At 41.7% G+C, this 24,915-nt stretch overlaps 1 protein-coding gene across 1 annotated transcript in view; it reads right to left on the bottom strand.

Annotated features, from left to right (window-relative positions):
• Positions 1 to 24,915, bottom strand: part of LOC135699958 (synaptic vesicle glycoprotein 2B-like) — an 83,583-nt gene that overhangs the window by 1,606 nt on the left and 57,062 nt on the right. Inside the window, exons 5-9 of the mRNA XM_065220283.1 lie at positions 21,789 to 21,973; positions 21,506 to 21,702; positions 727 to 1,018; positions 484 to 595; positions 7 to 166 (exon numbers count right to left, since the gene is read on the bottom strand). Coding sequence (XP_065076355.1) covers positions 7 to 166; positions 484 to 595; positions 727 to 1,018; positions 21,506 to 21,702; positions 21,789 to 21,973 — 946 coding nt within the window. The remainder of the gene's footprint in view (positions 1 to 6; positions 167 to 483; positions 596 to 726; positions 1,019 to 21,505; positions 21,703 to 21,788; positions 21,974 to 24,915) is intronic.

The following is a 24,915-nucleotide window of genomic DNA, read 5'->3' as shown; positions in this document are numbered from 1 at the left end:
TCTTACCGCATCGAAGTGGGGAATATGGCCACGACGGATCCCACCAGAGCCGTCGATCCCAGGCTAGCCGCGGTGATGTAAATCGACGACAGGGCCAGTATGGCTAGCGAGCTTTTGGACCAGTACAGCAGCAGACCGGTCGCTCCGGATGCGAGTAAGCCGAACACTGTTTGGAGATGGATGGAAGAGTTTTACAGTTTTCAATTTAACATTTTTTGCAAGCATTCAAAGGAATTCTCGGGAATGCGTTTAACAACGAACGCTTGCCGTTCAAAGCAAACGAATCGAGCATTTTAAAGGGTTCCATCCATTAGGGACACTCTGTGATTTGTGACAATGATAAACGGTCTTCCACTTACGGTGACTGCTCATCGTCCGTACGCCAGCTTGCATGTAACTTTGCTCGGACGTGACCTCTCAAATGCAAATTACTTATTCCTTTGATGCGTGCAAGGATTCTCAGATTGACTGTGGAATACTTACCGAGAATGTTCCGATTGCCGATGGCATTAATCAACACAGTGGTCACCATGTAGGCACACACACCGACGGAACCGATGATTAATGAGTTAAGATACATGTCTCCCTCGATTGTCTGCAATTATATCGTGCATTCGCATTAGAAAGAGCAACCCGCCAGACTGGTTCAGAAGATGATTGCCAGTCAAATGGTGGAAATCCCCTGAACCAATCTAAAGAAGGCACCGTATTAGCTATTCATCGTACCGCCTCGCATAGGATGACTTTGTTCATGTCCAGCACGTTCGGGTCGTCCGTACCGATGAGAAAGCTTCCGCTGCCACCGCCGCCGCCTCCGGCCATATTCTGGAGCGGGGTCGAAGACACCCCACCAGCCCCAGCACCATTCAAGAGTAGAGCATTCGATTTATTCACTTTGTAGGCCAACATGTCACAGAGGGAACCATCGTGGGCGGAACCGTACAAGCTGGCCGCATCCATTTCGTACTCTTCGATGATGGTGAACAGCTGGGGCATCCACAGGCGGAACGTGTTGAGCCTGTGACGATTACAAACGGGAGAGGATGTTCAGGATTTGTGCGGTGCGAGCGTGTGAATGATGATGAGATGCATGATGATTTCGTCGTATGGAGCAAGGTGTATATACAAGTGTTCTCGCGGCTTACATATACCAGGCTAGCTACTCCGCTCTTATTAGAAACACTGGAATAAGAGACCAGCGGAGAAAAAAAACATGAATTTGGCAACAAGATAAACATCAAAGCAATCCTGGCATCACTTGCATTTGTAACTGCTTGCGAGTGACTTCGCCAATGCACCGACGATCGAGTTCATGAGTGATTGTTAAACGATTTTAATACTCCTGTTAAACGACACAATACTCCTCCCTAATTGAAGCAAACCATTTGTAAACATTGCAGACTGGAACCGCTTTTGACAGTTCGATTGGAATCATAACAGTGTCTCCGCTGGTCTCTTATTCCAGTGTTTCTAGCTCTTATCATGTTTCTTGTGACGTCATCAAGTTTTCATTTTCAATATACATTAATTTTCAAATTTTACTAATGAAAATTATAAATCTGCGGTCAGATAAAGTTCATGATAACCACATTAAATGCAATGGAAAATGCAACAACAATGACATCGCCGGTTTAAAAAGCTAACGGATTTTTACCGCTTGCTTTCGAATGTGGCACCCGTGGTGATGATTTTGTGAGCCACAGCTAATTCCACCCATGTTCCAACCTCGTAGGATCTCATAGGGTACTGTAAGAAAACACCCCGAAGGGACCGGCTCCGATGTTCAAGCTTGTGTCGAATTTGCAATGTCAGGGGAAGGTAACTGCTGCCAGGACACGAAGCCAAAACCTGGATGAATTCAAATCTCGCTAGACACGTCGAAAATCCGAGAGGTGTGAAAAACAAATGTTCCCTTCTGCACTATTTATTTTAACGATTCTGATGACAGCACTTCGGCCTACTCCAGTTGATCTTTATTATATAATGAGTTAGTATGGTATATGTACAGGGGTTACTCAAAATAACTAGGATAAGCAAATTTTTGGTCAACTTTGGAGTGTTGTAACTTCGTCAAATATGATCCGATTTTAAATCTTCCAAGAACATTTGACTGTAAAACTAATATTGTAGCCACGAAAATAATCCTGGTCACCGGATACCGGAGATATTCCGGGTTTCCGGAGGGCTTGTCTAACTTGCTAAATTTTTGGTGAAATTTTATATATGATGCTGGTTAAATAAATATATTTTTAGTAGATACAACGAAAGAAGAACCATTTCTTTAGCGAATATAAAATCGGCCTAAATTTAACCGAGATATGGCCATTTCCCTGGAATCGGTTCTGGTGAAGGGTTCTGAATGCGGGAAGATATTTTAATCACTCAAAACATGCCGTGCGACAGCTCTTTCTTCATGGTTTCTCGTCAGTAGACTTTCGATAAATTTAAATGCATCATTGACCACATTGGCCACTCTCGGAACATCCAGTATGCCCCCAGGGGAACCTGGAGCAGAGGACAATTGCATTTTTACACCAAAACATGCCGTGCGACAGCTCATTCTTCATGGTTTTTCGTGAATAGGCATTCATTAAACTTCAAATGGATCAGTGACCACATTGGCTGCACTCGGAATCACGGGATACCCCTGGGGGAAACCTGTAGCAGGGGGCAATTGCGTTTCAACTCAAAAACATGCCGTGCGATAGTTCTTTCTTCATGGATTTTCATGAATATGCTTCCTATAGAATTGAAGTGGATCATTGACCACATTGACCTTTCCGGAGTCACTGTAATACCCTGGGGGGAACCTGTAGTAGGATGCAATCACATTTTTACACAAAACAATGCCATTGGGGAGCTCATTCTGAAACCAGCAGATGCCCCAGGATAACATGTAAGAGGAAAATTGTATTTTCACTTCACAATGCCGTTCGACAGCTCGAACTATCTGAAGTCTTGAAATTGATCATTGACTACTAGCAGCGGATAGGGAGAGTAGGTCTTTAAACTCTGGTTGTAGGCCAATAAAAGTCTCTCTCTTGTATTAATGTAAGGTGTAGCAAGAGCACAACAACAACTCTTTAATGAACAAAATGACTGTCGACGTCAGCTCTGGAGATGTTCGCCAGCGCTTTTATGCTCGCTAGTAACCATCAGTTAGTGCCATTTCCTGCATTTAAAAATAAACATAAACAATAGTGACAGTGCGAATAAACCATTCTTATTTGAAAAGTTGCGCTTTCAATCTGGGTTCCAAAGCTATTTGCTATTTGCAAAGCTATGTATTATTAATGAATTATTATTTATAAATTAAGAATGGCATTTAAAATTGTAGGAACATCTCTAATATGATTTTGGACCACCATTTGCTTCAATAACAGCTTGGATTCGTCTGGGAATTTATTCATAAAGTTTTTGGATGGCTTCTAGTGGAATGTTGTACCATTCTTGGATCAAAAGATGGACAAGCGTTTTCAACGACGATGGAGGAGGAAAAACGCTTCGAAACCGAGCTTACAACGTCGACCAAAGTGCTGGCCATGGCAGGTGTGTAAAGTTCTCGTCGTGTTCCGCACTACAGGTTCCCCCCAGGGCATTCCAGTCAATGTGGTCATCCCAGGAAAGGTCAATGTGGTCAATGATCCACTTCAATTCTATAGAAAGTATATTCATGAAAATCCATGAAGAAAGAGCTGTCGCACGGCATGTTTTTGAGTAAAAACGCAATTTTCCCCTGCTGCAGGTTCCCCCGGGGGCATCCAGTGGTTCCGAGAGTGGCCAATGTGGTCAATGATTCACTTTAAGTCTATAGAAAGAATATTCATGTAAATCCATGAAGAAAAAGCTGTCGCACGGCACGGTTTTGAGATAAAACGAAATTGTCCCCTGCTACAGGTTCTCTCGGGGCATCCCAGTGGTTTCGAGAGCGGTCAATGTGGTAAATGGTTCACTTTAAGTCTATAAAAAGAATATTCTTGTGGTCACTGATCCATTTGAAGTTTAATGAATGCCTATTCATGAAAAACCATGAAGAATGAGCTGTCGCACGGCATGTTTTGGTGTAAAAACGCAATTGTCCTCTGCTACAGGTTCCCCCGGGGTATCCAGTGGTTCTAAGAGCGGCCAATGTGGTCAATGATTCACTTTAAGTCTATAGAAAGCATATTCATGAAAATCCATGAAGAAAGAGCTATCGCACGGCATGTTTTTGAGTTAAAACGCAATTGCCCCCTACTACAGGTTCCCCCGGGGGGAATCCCGTGATTCCGAGAGCAGCCAATGTGGTCACTGATCCATTTGAAGTTTAATGAATGCCTATTCATGAAAAACCATGAAGAATGAGCTGTCGCACGGCATGTTTTGGTGTAAAACTGCAATTGTTCTCAGCTCCCGGTCCCCCGGGGCCATACCGGAGGTCCCGAGAACGGCCAATGTGGTCACTAATCCATTTAAAGTCTATCAAAAGTCTACTCATGAAAAAGCTTGCAGAAAAAGCTGTCGCATGGCATGTATTGGTGTAAAAACGCAATTGACCCCTGCTACATGATCCCTCGGGGGTATCCCGTGATACCAAGAGCGGCCAATGTGGTCAATAATTCATTTGAAGTTTATGGAAAGCATATTCATGAAAAACAATGAAGAATGAGCTGTCGCACGGCATGTTTTGGTGTAAACATGCAATTTTCCCCTGGTCCAGGTTCCCCCGGGGGCATACTGGATGTTCCGAGAGTGGCCAATGTGGTCAATGATGCATTTAAAGTTTATCGAAAGTCTATTGACGAGAAACCATAAAGAAAGAGCTGTCGCACGGCATGTTTTAAGTGATTAAAATATCTGCCCGCATTCAGAACCCTTCACCAGAACCGATTCCAGGGAATATCTCGGTTGAATTTAGGCCGATTTTAGTTCTTGGCATATGATTTGCTTAAAAATGGTTCTTCTTTCGTTGTATCTACTAAAAATATATATATTTAACCAGCATCATATATAAAATTTCACCAAAAATTTAGCAAGTTAGACAAGCCCTCCGAAAACCCGGAATATCTCCGGTATCCGGTGACCAGGATTATTTTCGTGGCCACACCGTAGAACAATATTAGTTTTCCAGTCAAATGCTCTTAGAAGATTTAAAATCGGATCATATTTGACGAAGTTACAACACTCCAAAGTTGACAAAAAATTTGCCTATCCTAATTATTTTGAGTAACCCCTATACATTGTACACGCTATTTCAAAATTACCCACATTTGGGTAGAATCCACCCAGATCGGTCAAAACTGAATCTACCCAAATCTGGGTAAACGTACCTGCCACAGAAACTGGGTAACGGTTACTCAGATGTTGACATTTAATAACAGGGTAGACTTAACCCATTTTAATAGAAATTAGTTGATATGACCACTGCAGTAGCTCTATCAAACATAACCTCACCCGACTATAGCCGCTATATTCATAGTCTGGCCGATAGAATCTCGGGAACCAACTGAGCTGTCAAATAGCGGAACCAATCGAGCAAATCATGACCAACAACAGAAAAGAGCACATCAGCTATTGCGTACAAAACTTCGAAAACCCTTTTCTCCTGACCCAAGGTTCGCCTACGTAAAGTTACACCATCTTTGGGTTGTTTCCCCTATACGGTGATGCCGATGATTTGTGTTCGATAGGTGAGGAAAGAATAATCAACGTTTTGTTTTAAAAAGTTGATAGTACCTTTTCAATTGTTGGTCTACAATATATTGAATTGGTTCCGCCTTTTGATAGATCGAAATTCTATCCGCCAGACTATGAATATAGCGACAATACACCTGACTAGCTCTTCTAGCCTATTATTGATTGTTCAGCTCGTATTGTCGGAAAAATATATAACTACGGAATACGACATTGAAATACTCAAAAAAACAATACCGTTACAAATGCCAATCATTTATTGAGATTTGATTTCAAATGAGTTCTCTAAATTAGGAACGACAACAAACATTTGGCATCGAGAAAAGCGTCGCAGAATATCTCGATAACTTAGAATTAGGAGAATGTTCAAAGTCCAGAAACTAACAATATACTTACTAACTATAGTTGCTGGTAACCATCGCCATGAAAACAGTTCCATATCTGTATTTTTTTTAGAATCAGATTTATATATTTTGAGAATTAAAACTTTCACTAGTAGCGCAACAATCTCCCTTTTATACCTGCGCCATCTTTTACTTTGGGAAAATATCGATTAGCACTATTAACCCTGAATCTGGGTGGATTCTACTTGTCATAACAAAACTAGTTCATCCAGGTTTTGACAACTCCTTACTGGATAAAAGAATGGGTGCCATCCACCCAGTCACTGGGTAGATTCAGAATAGCGTGTAAGCCGTGAGTGTTCAAATGTGTCAAATTCATGATGCAGCCATGCTGGATTTTTGTTGGAGGAGCGACCGAATTAGTTTACAATTTTCTCTAAAACTGCCCATCAGCGCTCACACAGTGCAAACGGACACGGAACCAGCGCATTTCTTCCATTTTGTCCGCATTTGCTAGATGTCCTTGAATGCCCCGCCGCTTCGTCGAAGTCGCTGCTTTGAAATTGCCCAGTATTTTTCGATTGGTCGAAATTCTGGGCAATCCGGAGGATCCATTAGCTTGGGGACAAAATCGATTTTGTTGGCAGCCAAATCGGGCCAAAAGATGACTTTACCCCTATGTTTGCGGATGAACGGCAATACACGCTTTTCAGGCATTCTTCGATGTAAACTTGGGATGTCATCATCGAGGATATGACGAATGGTTCCATTTTGAGGCCACAACTGCAAATCGCTTGTCAAATCATGGCCTTCTTCGCGAACTTGTCGGCAAACACGAACTTGAATCTTCCCAGCACATCCCCACGTCCAGTTGCGATGTAGAACTTTTGGCCGGGAAGCTGCTTACAATCGAGTTTGACGTATGTTTCGTCAAAACACGGTCGTACAAAAGCCTTGCACGCTTTTTGGTCACCGAATTCTGCTTCATGTTTATTGGCTTTGTAAGACTTGTAGCCTTTCTTGACAAGGATGTTCCGCACCGTTTGAAAGTTGGCGTTGTACCTTCTGGCCACATTTCGGATTGAAATACCGGGGTTGGCTTTAACGTACCTCACCACCTTGCTGCGCAGCTGACGATCCCTGGTTCCAGTTTTTTCGGAGGTCCGCTGATTCCTTTCAACACTCAAGGTTTCCTTGTAAGTTTTGACCACTCGACAAACTGTTGTTTTCGGCATCTTCAGCACTTTAGCCTGCTTGGAAACGGAGCACTACGGATTTTTCAGGTCGACTACTTTGATCAAACTTGCACCAGTTGTTTTCTATAGAAGTGTAAACAAGCCACTGTCAAAGATTTTCGATTCCCAACATGCCTCTAGCTACCGCGCCGGTGCAAGAGGGGCACCAATTTACTTTCAGTCATCCTTCATACGTAGAAAGTTCCGGTGTAGCAATTGGGTTCTTTAAGGGTATTGAGATAAATGCATATTCGTAATCTGCATTAAAAATGGAATCCAAACCCAAAATTTCATCAATTTTGGTACACTGGAACTATTTTAAATAAGTACATTTGCAAAAATCACCTTATTAGCGCCCCTCGCTGTCAATTTGCATGGGAGCGAGGTGTCAGAGCTGTCAGTTTAGTGTCAAACAGTGAAGTTATTATTTTGCTTTAAATCTTGATTTAAAAATCGAGATGAAAGTGTGTGGGTTCGAAAAAAATATCGCTCTGCTCAGAAAACGAAGCTCTTTCAGATGATATATTAAAAACGATATATTTTTCAAAATTAAAGAACCCAATTTATTCGCAAGAATTTGACCGGCAAAGTTATTTGTAGCTATTCGGCCACTTCTCCAAATATTTCTGGGGTGATTCAGTTCTCCGAGAAGTGAGATGAAATTTTTTATAAATTGATTCAGTACTTTCCGAAGTGATTGAGAATTGTTTGAAGTGATTCAATACTTGCCGAAGTGATTCAGATCTTTTAGAAGCGATCCCGATTTTTTGTAGTGATTCAGTATTTTACGAAGTGATTCCCAATTTATGAAATGTAATTCAGCAAGTGGCGAAGTGATTTAACGGTTGAATACAACAAAAATGCAAACACAATAAAAACGCTGCCAACTTCAGAAATGTTTTAAATTGCTTCGGGTTGCACTGACTTACTTTTGAAAAATTCTGAATCACCTTGGGAAGTACTGAATTACTTCGGAAACGATCGGAATTACTTCAGAAAGTACTGACTCACTTAATAAATGTTCATAATCACTTCAGGAAGTATTGAATTACTTCAGAAAGGATTGAAATCACTTCGAATAGCTCTAAACCACTTCATAAGCATCCGCAATCACTTCTAGAAGAAATTAATCCGTTCAGAAATGTTTGGAAGCACCTTCCGAAGGGATTCCGAATATATCTGTAATGATTCAGATTTCCGAAGTGTTTCAGTACTTTTCGAAGCGATGCCGATCATTTCTGAAGTAATTCTGCAGTTTCCGAAGTGATTTAGAACATGTCTGAAGTGATGCAGTACCATCCGAAGTTGTTCTGAATATATCTGTAATTCAAGCGTAACTATTCAAATCGACGTATCTGATTTTATAAACAATCACTTCAATCGACGATTTGTGACAACTACTAGCTCACTCAAAGAAACTAACAACACCAGCTAGTAGGGGAAAGATTCCCCTACCTGATGATGGTGTTTGTTTGCGTGGGTGAGGTAGCAGTTAAGACAAATTGTTCACTGAAGTAATTGTTTACAAAAGCAGATACGTCGATTTGAATAGTTACGCTTGAATGATTCACTTCTTTTAGAAATGATAACGATTTGTTATGAAGTGATTCAGAACATTTTCGCAGTGCTTCTAAGCATTTCTGAAGTGATTTCAATCTTTTAGAAGTGCTAGCGAACATTTTTGAAGTGATTCACGGGGTCACACAAGCGAATACTTTTCCGAACCGAAATGGACGTTTGCTAGATCTTGTTCTGGCAAATGATTCCGCATTACCGGGCACTTCTGTTTCCTTGTCGGTCGAGCTAAAGAGCCTTAATGTCAAATGGATAAGATGTCGTCTCTTTATAAATTCAGGCTCTTTAGGTCGAGCCACTGATTGATCTAGATGCTGATCATTGTCCCAGCACGACGATCTCCGCAAAAGTCTGTGCTAAAACGTCAATGCTCTGCTGCCCTCCGAAAGTATTGTAACTCTCGCTCGCTATACTACAAACGACTGTTCAATTTTGCAAGTCGTAGTTAGGGTAGCGAACTACTTCGGCCTAATCGCCCATTTTGGGTCTATCGAGCAGAAAACTTCAAATAAATCCATGATTTCAGAGTTAACAACGTACGATACTCTACACACAAAAAATAATCATTGCTAAAATTAAAAAATCCGTTGGTAGAATTAAAAGTTTGCGTTGGTTCTTTTTGGTAGAAAGCGGTAAGCTTTCAATACGAAAATCAGTCAACCGTCAAATCAAAAGTTGCCTGCTCACTGCTTTTAAAAGTTGAAACTATCAAAATTAATTGTACTACTGTCAAATGAAAAGTTTGGCAGTGTTGGAAATAAAAACGGATTCATGTTATTTCAAAACAAACTTTTGGATTGAACATGAGATATTATTAAAACAATAAGTGCTATTTTGAATAGAAGGACACAATATTTTGAAATTGATAACGAAGATTTTTAACAAAATTACTTAATTTTTCATTTTATATTCTAAACAATCGTTTGGATTTCAAGCAAAAATGCTCAAAAATTATTTATTTATTTTTATTCTGGTTTACAATATTAATTTAACGTTATGCAACGAAAGATATAAAAATTACTCTTGCTGCTAGATGGCCAACTTTTACATTGAAGGCAGAGGTTGCGTAGCGCTTCCGTAGGGCTTAATCCTTCAACAGGTCGTCCTGGCAAATTGCGTAGTCTGATATAAAAAAGAATCTAAAAATCTGAAACTATAGTATTGAAAATATCGAACTTACCATTTGGAATGTCAATTGCACTTGGATCACTTCCTAGATCCAGCAAATAATGCCGGAATATCTATCGAATAAAGGATGCTGAATGGGAAGAATCACTCGAGTTGCTACTTCTGAGCTGGATGTCATATTCACAGCAGCCAGACTAACAGAAAAGGCGGCAAATGAGATTTCAGTGCAGCCAGTAAAAACATCGATAAAGGGGTATTTTTGACAGTTGTACAACTTTTGTTTTAAAACTATGCACTTTTAAAATCACGGGTCAAAAGCGAAAGAAAAACTTTCAATTTGAAAAACTGACTTTTATTTCGAATATGTGCATTGTTGAAACAAGGAATTTAGGGACACTTTCAATTTAAAAATGCTTTTTTTTTATTGATACAATTTTGTTTGTTTGTGTGTAGTTAATAAGCTACCGAACGAAGTCAATGAGAACGCGTGATATGAAGGTTTGCATCGATTATTCCCAAAATCAAAAGAAGCACTCCGACCGAATCAATTTTTATCTTCATCCGATAGGCCGAAGTGAATTCATTGGCGTTTCAATGCGTTAGGCCGAGTTTAGAATCCGTAGGCCGAGTTTGGCGTCAAGAAACAGTGTTAGACTTTTGACAATATCTCAACGATTGGTTTCTCTTTATCAAATCGTTATCGGTACGTAAGGAAAGGTAAATAAATTTGGAAGCCATCAGTGATAATAACACTCCGTTTGGTGCTAAACTGCGCTAGATTATGAAAGACTAAGTGCGGGTTGTGCTTAATAGGCCGGAAATGGGGTAGTTAACCCTATCTAAATTAAAATCATTTTCTCTATAATCGACACGTGAGACGCACGGAAGCGAACCCCCGCACGAATCCGAAAAGTTTTTGGTCGTTTGTCAACTCCAAACGGAAGGAATCCGGGTTGCCTTGTTCCATGTTTCTCGGGAATGACTCGGCTAATAGCGAAAGAGAAAAAGGCGACTTGTTTGCTCGTCATTTCAGGCAAGTGTTCCACGATTTCTCCGCTTCGTGCTGGATGCTACTGTTGGGATGCCAGGTGATGTGTTTAGTTTCGATATTCCTCGGCCCTCGCATTTCAGAAGACATGGTGATAGCCGCAACACGCAAACTGAAGCACTCATTTGCCGCCGGACTTGACGGTTCTAAAACGTTAGTCAATCACTGCCTTCCACTTGCGAGGCTACACGCTAACTTCAGTTTACTCACCGGGTGCGTCGAACGTACACACTTTCGTCCGATGTATCGAGTTGTCAAAAACTGAGTAAACGAGAAATGTCAAACTGAGTAAAAGTCACTCAGTCAGCAAAATCCTGGACTTAGAATAAAAATGTCAACCATGTTGGAGGAAACGTCCTAGAAAACGGGTGAATGTTTCACTCAAAACGGGCGGAAATTCCTTCAGGTAAGTAGAAATTGCTTAGGAAAATGGTGTTGAACCATTTTCTGCTCCGGTAGAATGAATCCGGAGCAGACAATTTTCATTTCCTTAAATAAAATCAAAACAAAAACCCCCCGCAACTGAAAATATCGCTGAGTGGATTTGAATCAGTCCACGTGAGAACGTCGTTTACTCAAAAGTGAGTCAACGTAAGGCTACTCAATTTTGAGTAGCCCTACTTGCCGCTGAGATGAGTACATTCGACTCAATTTTGAGTTGACCAGAATAAGCGTGTATTCAATCTCTCGGCAAAGCAATGTGAGTTCCCCTGCCGCTGGAAACTTTCTTATCTGTTTCCAGTCTACAAAAGAGGAGATAAACGGAATGTCGCAAATTATCGTGGAATCACCTCCCTGTATTCCTGCTCAAAACTGTTCGAGATTATAATAAATGATGCTCTGTTCGCGTGTTGCAAAAATTATATCGATATAGAACAACACGGCCACGAACCTGGTGCAGTTTACTTCTAACTGTTTGCGAAGCATGGATTCAGGATGGCAAGTCGATGCTGCGTATAGGGATCTAAAAGCTGCATTTGACACGGTGGATCATAATATCTTGCTTGCTTGTAAAGCTGTAGATACCTGGCGTCTCGTCAACGGCTGTGGATTGGTTCAGATCTTACTGGGTGAATCGCTATGTACGAGTTAAGATTGGCGCGTCGGAATCGGATGTTTTCTCAAACAACTAGGGAGTTCCGCAAGGCAGTAACCTAGAACCGCTACTGTTTTCGATCTTTTCAAACGACGTTGGCCTATCTGATACCATCAGGATGCCACGTTTTCTATGCAGACGATACGAAAATCTACAACATTATTAAAAGTCTCTCGGACTGTTGGGATCTCCAGAATATGTAAGGTATTTTTGCTGACTGGTGCTCAAGAAATTTGATGAGTCTAAGCATCGAAAAATGTAACATTATTTCTTATCACAAAAAAATCGAGGCATACGGACGTTAGGCATAAAATACCATGCTGCTGTGCAACTCTAGAAACCTGTTTCGAGCATGGCAAACAATGCTTAAATTTGGCTTAGCGTTGAATAAAAAATGATACAAGTTAAACGAACATAGTTTATTTAATAAGCACAGTTTGGAATCCATTATTTATCATATCATAAGTGACGTATCTACATATTTACTTAGATCCATGATTAGTAGCGATAGTGGTTAAGTAATCTTACAATGAAAACTCAGCTTAGTTTTGAGCTATATCTTGAAATAAATCGCATCTAGAAATAAAAAAATCACACATTTGTTGTAATATATTCTTACACACATATTACAAAAGTCAAAGAAGAAAAGGTTTTCCTCAAAGAACAGCTCATGAAATAAAGAATGGTGAATTCTGTGGTGTTTCAATCAATAACAAAAAAAAAACATACCTGCTGCTTCCAGGATTTCCTGCCATACTTTTCGATACAACTTTTCTGTTTTTGTTGTCATCAGAATGAAAACTAGCGGAACCGTCTGCTGATGTGAGGGAGCGATACTTCCATGAACAGTGACGAGTTGCCGAAACAAACAAGGAACTGTGGCAAACGTACCATTTGCAACCAAACACTTTGCCTGTACAAGACGTCGCAAGTTTTCATGAGTTCCAAAAATTAAGGCTCTTTCATTATTGTCACCGAAGTCAGCAATCAATAGACGGTCCAAATTATCATCCTACTGGAATTCATCGGGTAGATTATGCCTAATATCCATAAGCCTAACATCCATTATGCCTAACGTCCTTTATGCCCAACGTCCATTATGCCTATCGTACGTTATGCCTAACGTCCGTATGCCTAACGTCGTGTACCCCCTGAGAGGCCTCTTTGTCAACGCGACTTTCTGTTTGTGGAACCACGGCGCCGAAATTATACACGAGCAATCAGCCGACAATTCAACAACTTTTTTTATATGTTCGACTTCAATGTATCAGCTGACGTGTTTTGTCATCGGTTACTTGGCCTTTTCCATACCGTTGCCGTAACTATTTAGTTTAATTTTTATTCATTTAGACAATTATTGTCAGTTGAAGTTTTCAATATACAAATATACAAATAAACTTCAAGAAAATTTCAGGAATATACAGTACCTTATAAAGATATAGAAAATCGTGATTTTTGTTCCCTTAAAAAAATAATTCATTCGCTGTAACTTTTCAGGATTTACATCAGCAATTTTGTAATATTCAAAGTATTTTTATTTTACTTCTCAATCGAGTTCGGGATACTATAATCGTCAATACGCGTCTCTGTGGTGCTTAGTCTTTTTTCACTATTTTTTCTGACTAACTCTTCGAATATATATCTAAAAGTTGGACCAAGTAGTGATATACGGATCGCCGAACGATTACTGCCAAATATATGTGACTATTAGTGCAAAATAATACTTAAAAACCCCAAAAACATTATTGCTGAGAGTGTGAACCACAAACAAGCGTGGCTTCGTTTGTTTAGTTTGCCTACCATTGTTCTGTGAATAGTGCATATCGTATACTGTTGATAGCCCGAGTCGAAGTCAATACCGAAAACGGTACCTATCGGAATAGTGAAGTGTCGGAGAAGAAAAATCAACTGTGTGCTAGGTTATCTTAGCATCCTGGCCTGATGGCCGGGAATCAATCTGGCTCCTCAGGGGGTCAACCAGGTGACCCCGGGGGGACAGTAGGAGCAACAAGACTACCAGACTGGATGCTAAGTGCAGATGAGATAGGCCAAACAATGGTGCTACTGATGCGTCGCAAATTGGATGATACTGCTTCGGATACCGCAGCGGCATAAACAAAAAGCAGATACCGCTGCCCAATCCTTTCATCATCAGTGCATCGACAGATTTAGCGGTAGGCTTGAATGAGGCAACGAAAGTAACGATGAGTAAGGAAGGTCGTGGAACTCGTTATTTACTCCGCACTAGCTCAAAGGCAGCGTTCAACAAATTGTGCCAGATCACCCAACTCACCGATGGTACCACGGTCGAAGTAATCCCCCACCCTACGCTGAACGTCGTGCAAGGAGTGGTCTACGAACCAGATTCTACAGACGTTGATGATGACTCGCTTCGAAAGTACCTTATGCCCCAAGGTATAAAATCTGTCCGGCGTATTACTAAGCGGATTAATAATGCTATAAGAAACACTCCACTTATAGTGTTAACATTTACTGGAACTATCCTTCCAAAATTTGTACTATTTGGTAGGCTTCGTGTCCCTGTGCGTGCTTATTACCCTGCACCGATGATTTGTTTTAAGTGTGGCTCTTACGGTCATCCCCGCAAATTTTGCGATCAAACGAGTATTTGTCTGCAATGCTCTGAGACACACGACCTAGCAGATGGAGAACAATGCAAGAACGCACCTTACTGCAAACATTGTAAGGGCTCTCATTCGTGCACCTCACGTACATGCCAGAAGTACAAGGACGAAGGGAACATTATCCGTATGCAAGTTGACTGCAAAATTTCAACCGCCGAAGCTCGTAAAATTTATTTTGAGGAGACTACGAAAAGCACCATGGCCAGTAAAATACAAAAAAGGCTAGATCAGGCTGAATCTACAAAAGATAAAATTATCGCAGAATTGCGTGCTGAAGTGGAATCATTGAAATCTAAACTCAACACTATCTTGAATGACAGAAATCAGACTCGTAGCGATTCGCAAAGGAAAGCTCAGCAGGAAACACCATCGAAACCAGTGACTTCAACAGAAAACTCGTCAGGATCATGCCAGAATTCACAACGACTGTCGCGGAAAGACCGAACCAACAATGTCCCACCAGCAACACGTAGCACCATGATGAAAAATGCGAACAATTCATTCAACGAGTACGATATGCGAACGCGCAGCAAAAACAGGAAACACGCGATGGAAATAGCTTTAACAGATTCCAGTCATAGTCATGTCAAGCGTCCTTCTTTGCCACCCGATGCTGAAACACATACGATTGATTGGGACGAGTGACAAATTTACCGACCCAACCTTTGACCAATTGTATCAAAATGTATTTCAACATGACAGACCCTGCAATGCACACGGACAAGACAATGGACACCCAACGAAACCATAGCTACGCCAGGCTAAACAGAGCTCGCTCTACAATGAACCAAGAAGTGCAAAATGATTTGGAACCCCATCAAAGCATCTCAGCACCAGCAATTACTCATCCTCGGAGTATCGATCATCGATGTCAACACTCAGAAAAGGAAGCAGGACTGGATGGAAAAATTCTTCCGACTTTTTTTCTCAAGGAAATCTTTACCAATCGCAGCATTGACTAATTCTACCTTCTATGATCAACTGACTAATCAGCAAGTGGAACCTGATACGTCGTCAAAAGGAACAGTCGCAGAAACACCGAATTCGCCAAGCGCGAGGCTCTCTACGTCGACCCTGACCAGAGATGTACCGAGCCCGCTCGATGAGCCTCTGGCGGCAGTCGACGTGGACAGCCCCTCATCAAGGGCAAAAACTGTGCCGCTGATAGCAGTTGTACCTTATTCAACCACTTACGATCAACAATACCACCACAGAGCTCGACTTTGCACGTAATCAAACAGAACTGTTGCCGAAACATCTGATTCGCCAAGCACGAGGCCTTCCACGTCGACCCTGACCAGGGATGTTCCGAGTCTGCTCGACGAGCCTCTGGCGGCAGTCGACGTGGATCACCCCTTTCCAAGGGCAAGTATTTCTCAACATCTAATAAGCTGTTATCCATTGCAACCTACTCGAAAATGCCACCTTTTAGAAACCAATCTAAATCTATCTTACCACGACAACTCCACCCCGGAAGAAATCCAAACTTGCCGAAACTCCGACATAGCAAGTCCTCACAAGAACGCGTCCCGGACATCTGACATCTCTTCACAAGATAGAAGACCTCCTTTACCATTATCTCCAGTATATGCGCACAATACTTCGATGGAATACCAGAAAATCGCCGCCGAATTGCTTTTCAGTGGAATATCAATGGCTTATACCGAAACCTGAGTGACTTGGACATCATGATCAACGGCGATAATGCACCAACAGTCGTGGCCATACAAGAACACCACCTTCGACCGCACGCTACACGTAATCTGGATTCTTTGCTCCGGGGCCGATATACGTGGCGTACGCTGACCGGTAGCAACATATACCAAGGAACGGCCCTCGCTGTACAAGTAGATGCACAGCATGTTGACGTACCGCTAAACACACCTATGCTTGCACTGGCAACTAGACTTGAGCAACGAATTCGCTGCACAGTCGTCAGCCTTTATATTCCAGTACAACCCTACCCAAATCTGGAACATGACTTCGATCATTTAATATCCCAGTTAGAACCACCTTTCCTGATTCTTGGCGACTTCAATGCACATCATGTAGCTTGGGGATCACCCCGTGATGACCCGAGAGGTACGGCTATCATTCGTATCTGCGCAAAATACGATCTCATAGTTCTGAACGATGGGAGCGACACCTACACCAGTGGACAGAGGAACACAGCTATAGATTTGTCACTATGTTCGAGTAGTATTATCGGTCAACTCCGTTGGCATGTTCATCGCGACCCAGCTGGTAGCGATCATTACCCTATCGATATTCTCGGAAATGACAGCCCTCCAAGGACAGGACGAAGGCGACGCTGGTTATTCGATCGTGCAAATTGGTCAGCTTTCGAGGCAGATATCGACAGCCGCATATTTATCGATCGTGAATACACAGCCGTGGAGTTGGGAAAGATCATTACCGCAACGGCCAAGGAACACATACCAAGAACCTCAAGCACACCAGGGCAGCTTGCTGTCTCGTGGTGGAACGATGAGGTTAAAAAAGCAATAAAATCACGGCGGAAGGCTTTACGAGCGTGGAAGCGTACAACACCAGATGACCCGAACCGCAAATCAAAAATGGAACAATGGCGAGCAGCAAGAAGAGAATGTAGATCAACAATACGAAACGTTAAGCAGACCTCGTGGCAACAATTCGTCGATGGCATTAGCCCACAGTCAACCACTCAAGAAGTCTGGCAGCGATTGAATGCACTAAGAGGAAAAAGACGCCTCTCCGGTTTTCAACTTACTATTGGATCAAATCAAACTGATGACCCTGAGCTTATTGCCAATGAACTTGGAAAATATTTCAGCTCTATTTCGTCGTCAGTCTTGTATTCAGAATCCTTTTTGGCCAAAAAAGCAAAAGTAGAACAACATCCAACAAACTTTTCGCTCACCTCACCGACCGCTAATGAACCATACAACACGACTTTCTCTATGTCAGAACTACTGTGGGCTCTAGACCACGCCAACGGAAAATCCTGTGGCCCAGACCTGGTGGCATACCCAATGCTAAAGAGACTTCCTGTTCATGTGAAACGAAAACTTCTTAACAGCTATAATCAGCTCTGGATCACCGGACTCTTCCCGGAAGAATGGAAACATAGTACCGTTATCCCAATTCCAAAAGCCGGAGCAAGATGGAAAGAATCACGTGATTTTCGACCAATCAGCTTAACTAGCTGCAACGGAAAAATTATGGAACGAATGGTGAATCGTCGTTTGATAACATACCTTGAAGAAAAAAACCTCCTGAATCCCGGTCAACATGCTTTTCGCCGCGGTCGTGGACCATCAACATACTTGGCGGACCTAGGAAGTGCACTCGACCAAGCTATGAGTGAAAACATGCACATCGACATAGCGACTCTCGATCTTTCAAAAGCTTACAATCGGGTGTGGCGTGAAGGCGTTCTCCGCCAGCTTAAGGAATGGGGATTGAATGGTAGCTTACCAAAGTTCATCCAATCCTTTTTGTCCGATCGTACTTTCCAAGTTGCTGTCTGAAATCAGTCGTCGTGCTCTCATATAGAGGAAAATGGAGTCCCTCAAGGATCGGTTTTGGCCGTATCACTGTTCTTGATCGCCATGGATCCCCTCTTCAAATGTCTTCCCAAAGATGTTCATATATTCGTGTATGCAGACGATATAGTCTCAGTCGTTGTAGGGACAAATGCTACCCGAGTCCGTATTAAACTGCAAGCAGCTATTAGAGCAGTTGCTAGATGGGCTAACTCTAGCGGATTCGAAATGGCAGCAGAGAAATGCTCAATCTCCCATATATGTAACCATAGACATATCCCTTGGTCACGTGAAGTCACGGTGAACAACGTGCGCATCCCGTACCGAAAAGTCGTTAAAATACTTGGCGTGTATCTCGATCGACATCTTTCGCTTAATCACCACTTTGAACAGCTAAGAGCTGATTTAAAAAAGAGAATTTGCTTACTGCAAACTATTGGTAGATGCCAGTCCACCAGTAATCGAAACACAATCATGAACGTGGGAAGCAGCTTAATTTTGGCAAAAATCTTCTATGGTGTAGAAATCACATGCCTAAATTCCACGCAATTGATTAAGTCGCTTGCACCATTTTACAACAAAATGGTTCGTGAAGCCTCTGGTCTTCTTCCATCATCACCATCAAAATCAGCGTGCGCTGAGGCAGGAGTCCTGCCTTTCGATTATCTGGTTGCACTCGTTATTAGTAAACGCTCAATATTCTACAATGAGCGAAATTCCAAACCTTCTAAAAACCTCTTAATTACGGTAGCTAAAAATCTGTACCACACTCTTACTGGAAATCAACTCGCAACAGCCTTACCATTGATGCGAGTAAGTGATCGCAGATGGAATGACCCCATCCCCCGAATTGATTGGCGACTTAAGCACATACTTTCAACGGCTGATCCCCCATCGAAAATACAAGCAGAATTTAATTCACTTGTTGCGAGAAACTATGGATCCCACATTAAAATATATACAGATGGCTCAAAAGCCGGAAACAGAGTGGGTTTTGGCCTACATGGTCCAGATATAAGTATATCACTCCGACTACCCAACCGATGTTCTATTTTCTCTGCAGAAACAGCCGCATTGAAGATAGCCCTAGAATCAGTATCCCCGTTGAATACCGCCGCAGTGATTTTCACCGATTCCGCTAGTGCTCTGAAATCTATTGAAAGTGGAAAATCGCGGCACCCTTGGATACAGTCTATAGATATGCATAACAACCCCAACGTAACATTCTGCTGGATTCCTGGACACAAGGGAATCACCGGCAACGAAGAAGCCGATAGACTTGCAGCTTACGGTAGAACCAGTCAGCGACAAAGGACTAAAGTTCCCGGCGGCGATATTCGAAAACACATAGTGTCATCTATAAAATATGCCTGGAACATTACGTGGTCAAACGAAACCGAACTATTTTTGAGAAAAGTGAAAGGAAACATAGAGAAATGGAACGACAGGGAAAAGCGGAAAAATCAAAGGATCTTATCCCGATTGAGAGTCGGACATACCAAACTCACGCACACTCATTACATAGGAAGTACCCGCAACCCCCCCCCCAATGCGAAGTATGTCAGTGTCGCCTAACTGTGGAACATCTGCTCGTTTTCTGCCCAGTCTACGAAAACTGTCGGAAAACCGTCGACTTACCTGGATCCATACGAGAAATCCTAGGCAATGATCCCAACGCTGAAGAAAAATTGTTGTTATTCCTGAGAGAAAGTCAACTAGTTGATAAAATATAACCACTTTGTGATTTATAATATTTGACCTCGAACTGAACGTAGTACCTTTTATATTTCCTATTCATTAGAGGCGAATGAATTTGTTAAAATTTAAAACCTCTTCAATAAAATAATAAATAAATAAATAAATATTTTACTTCACACGTGAAGTTTACGATTTTCAGAGTAATCGTAAACTTCACGGTTTCGGGTCTAATATTTTGCGATAAGGAACAAAACTACCAGTTTTTACGAAATTCTGAGAATCTCTATATTGTTTTGTTATAGAATGGCTGCATTCGTATATTACAATTATGGACACTCCTGAAAGGGAGTGCATGAATTTAAGGTGGTCATGATACATATGGAAATTCAACGAGTAACCAGCTCTCAATTTACCATGAAGCATTGATCTCATATTTTGTAAAGATGTTTTAACACATCTGAAGGTATTTGGAAATTGAATTTTTGTAATACAAATGAGATTTTTACTTTATAGTTTAGGCAACATCTTCTTTTTCTTCTTCTGTTAGTCTTTTACGTCCCTGCTAAAACTTAACACCGGCTCTCAACTTTGTGTTCTTTGAGCACTTTTTAATTGGGAGCATTCTAAGCCAGTACGATTTTTGCATTAGCATTAATGTGTGGCAAGTACAATCATACTCTATGCCTACGGAAATCAACCCGGAAAATACCTAGACTGCAACCGGGAATCGAACCCAGCCACCTCCAGCAGCTTCTAGAAGATGTTCATTTCGTATATAATGTAATCAACATCAATTTTATAAAACTGAAATAGTGAAACACAATTTTGTTAGCCCTCTTTTTGAAAATCTAGTGTTCTACGAAACCCACGCGCATTTTCAGTGGTCTGATTTCATCAAAGTACAACCTTCGTGAAATTGAATGAGAAAGATTTGGAATTACGGTTATGTGAAAATAACCAAATCTCTGATTGCAACACCACACGTGTTGATTGTTATGATTCGTTGCCTACATACATCGTTATTAGTTGCTGCCCATTAAACAAATAATTTATACAACATTCTTGGCTTCAGAATGTCCGCTTCCCAGATGAAAAGCATATTGAGTGAACCCACAATACCCAGGTGTGAACAAATGAATTTCCAATAGACAAGGCGAGCTCAACGATTCACCGTCTTGAAGAAAATTCCCAAAGCGTTTGCCATGATTAAACTGCACAAGGAATTTCTTCCCTTCCAGCTCTATGGCAATACTGATAGACAGTACATGCTTCTATTCTGTCTCTAGCGCAGTGCACATGTGGATCGAGCAATGTATGGCGATAGCCTCGATGTAGGTCAGTCGGAACTTGAAACCCCTTATTAGTCGGCTTCGCCGAAGCTGATAGAATTCGATATTTCATAATTATAGGCCCACGTCTTCGCGGCAGTTGTGAGAATTTTCAATTGTGCACAGCGTATAAGATGATATGGACATGTACATTGTACCCACTACTGTAAGACCAAGTTGGCTCAAGAAAGTTCCAGCAGAGAAAGCTTACCCGAACAAAATTCCAAACTGAATGCCGTACGCCCGCAGGGAGTTCCTCAGGTGCGGTTTCCGGAACATAGTCAGAATTTGCTGCAATCCAGTGTGGAAACCACTGCCACCACCTCCACCGCCACCGGTACCGGTTGTCACTTTTTCTGCACCACCCTGGTCGCCCCCGCTTTGGGTTTCATCCACCAGCTCTTTAATCTACCGAAAACAAAATTGAAAAACCGGAAATTACACACTGCAGGAAAATTCGAATGGGCCGAGGTGGTGGTGGTGATGTATGTTACCGGATACTCGTGCGGGCTGCGTCCGGTGTTGAGTGCGTACAGACGATGAAATACGGCCATCGCCTGCTGGTTGCGTCCCTTGGCCATCAAAAACTTGGGGCTCTCCGGAAGGAACATCACGAGGACGCCGCTGAGAAGACTCGGCACGCAGCATACGGCCAGGAAGATCTGCCAGGTGTGGATGGCTGAAAGGGGTTGGAAAGGTTGGTGTCAGTTCTGGCCATGTTGTTGGAACATGTATTTTTTGTTTGTTTACTTATTATCCGTTTTACGAGAGGGTTATGTGCTATGATGGTGACGTTTTCATAGCATCGTAAATTGGGGATAGCAAATAAAATTGCAAAAATTTCCACTGAATTCTGGGGTCAGTGCAGTGCCACATGATTTGACATATTTTTTTAAGGATGAATCTACACTGAGGCAAAATACATTAGAATTCCGTAGTAGTAATAAAATAACTTTTTATTTACATTTAATTGGTTTAGCCTGATGGGATCTTCATCTTTGGATTTGAATAATAATATATGAAATGTTTCGTTTAACAATTAGTTTACATTATTTCTCTTGGGGCCATTTTTATTTAGAATTTAAAAATTACAACCTACTAACAACCAATAAATTAACCTATTCGTGTTTGATCTGGTGATCATATCGCCCACAGCAATCTATAAACCTTTCCAGGAGGAACGTTCTCCGTTCCTCCAGTGTATGAATTCCAACCAAGCGGTGGACCTCAGAAATTCGAATCCGCTGGGGATCTTGTTCTGCATCCTCTGAAATTCAAGGTGGTGGCATTTGTTTGTAGCTTATTTTTCAGGGACAAGATGGATATCATATTGATAAGTGGATACGGTGATCTTATTTAGATGTAGCTCTTGGTGCTATTTTTTTCAATGTGCACCCTGGAAATCATCTTGCTGTGCAGTGTTAGTACGAGGCAGCTACCACCGTGGACGATTCCACCAAAGTGGTTTAAATAGCTATCGTATTTTGCAACGAGTTAATAATTTTGAGTCATAACGTCTTAAGCATAAGCATAATCTACTTCATCTTTTAGAAGTATTGTGATTTATCCCCTTAAAAATAAGATGCAAAATTTTTTTTTTCACAATGCAGTTTTTCGCAGACCGTCACCGGGTGTACACGCATTTCAATTAAGCTTCGCAATTAATTATTAATTAGGGATAAGAGGCGCATAGTGAACAGGAGGGACATAATGAGCAACTCGCACTCCAGAATCCAGAATCGTTCGAAACAAATTAATTGGTAGTAGGTTCAATATCACCATTGCAATTATTAATGACCAATTATTTTGTTTCGAACCATAAGAAATCCAAGGCTAAAGCACAGGAAGCTCACTATGCTTCTCCTTCCTGTATAGACCTTTTCAAAGCCACGCGCGAGACCCGATCAAGTTTTAGTCATCAAAATGCATTGCAGTGTAAAGTCGTGCAATATCACGACCGCTTCCTATGGAAGTGTGAATTGTGTAGTAAACATTATCATGCGGCTTGCGTTGGAGTTCAACGTAATCCAGAGCTCGTCATATCATCCATACATGATTCCACTTTGTGCGGACTGCATCTCCAGACAGGAATCGACACACGTAAGGTTTTTTTTCTTTATTATAGAGATTTTTAGCCATATGGCTAGTTCATCTCTTAAGATTGAAAAATGGAGAAAAAAATTGGGTTCTCAGAAGGAGATTCCCAATCTTGACTGTGGTACATTTATCTTGCTATAATGAATAGGTGTAGAAAACTGCCAAAAGGGCCAACAAAACGGAAATATAAACAAGGAACACTCAGATATTGTGGTGAAGGTTCGCCTCCTTTAGGAAGGTGATGAGGGCGGCTGCTGCCGGGGATTCGTCACCCAACAGGTTCCGAATGCTGATTGACTCCAAGCCGAAGGCAGCCCGAAGGTCTTCCAACTCCGCGCAGTTCACGAGGATGTGCTCCACGGTGGCTGGCACTACGCAGGTTTCGCAGGTCCTCCGGAACGGTGTTCTTACGAAGTTGTGGGAGACTCTGCTGTGCCCGGTTCACACCACTCGCTGTTCTCGTAGGTTTGGTCGATCCTTCCAGGTTCTGATGGTCACCTTGATCTTCCGAAGATGGTGTGTCCTGTTGTTCCTCCACTCAGTGTCCCAGGCTTCAAATCGTCCGCTTGATCAACTTTTTGACATCTTGGAGCGGTACATTGCCGGTGGACCTGGGTCCGGTGTGGCCTGAGCCGGCGGGCTGGTCGGCTATTAGGTTCCCTTGGATCCCGCAGTGACCGGGTACTCACATGAATACTGTGTTGGGCGGCGCGTGCTTCCCAGGTAACAATTTGATGCTTAACAAGTGTTGTTTAATCGATTTTAATTCAGCCTTAGATTGAATAATTGCTGTACATAGACCACGTTAACCTTTGTTCAGCTTTTAAACATCTAAATCTGATGATTTTAATTAGCCAAAAGCTGAACAGTAATGTACATTATAAGCTTTTTAAGGCATTACATAACAGTCTTTTCCAACCCTTGTTCAGCCTTCTAGTTTTATTTCAAAAATAATAATGGAAGACCGCTTCATATCTTATGCATTTATATAGAACTGCTTTAAATTGTTGCTGACTAATTGAATTTACATATTTATGTTGTTAATAAAAGTTTATAAATTACCTTTGGATTTTGGGATTCGAACCGGCAGTCGCTGAATCACAGGCGTCAACCATACCTACTGGACCATTTAAGCATATGTGTGGCAAAATGTATGACCATTAACTTGAAGCACGTCAAATTTAAGTTGAATAACAGCAACCGGAAGAGTATTATACAGTAATGCAGAATTGTTAACAACAACTAATATTTTTGAAATGCGGTCTGAAACTTCAGGGCAATATAACAGACAAAACACAGGAATACAAATGTATACTTCCGACGTTGTCGCAGCCCACATCTACCAGCTATTCCTAAAAATCTCCTTTTCCTTGTCTCTACTGCTGCCACTGCTTGTAATTAGAAAGGTAGGCAGTGAAGTTTGAAGAACTAAAATGTCGGACATGCAACGAGGGACACAGACACTGACGACATTTAACAAATCAAGCTATCAAACTATGTGTAACGCATTGCTGATTTGTGGAG

Source organism: Ochlerotatus camptorhynchus, unplaced genomic scaffold (assembly GCF_037179485.1).
Source record: "Ochlerotatus camptorhynchus isolate MF236.1 unplaced genomic scaffold, CSIRO-AGI_Acam_v1.1 ptg000010l, whole genome shotgun sequence".
Lineage (NCBI taxonomy): Eukaryota > Metazoa > Arthropoda > Insecta > Diptera > Culicidae > Ochlerotatus > Ochlerotatus camptorhynchus.
This window is presented reverse-complemented; position numbering and strand designations above follow the sequence as displayed.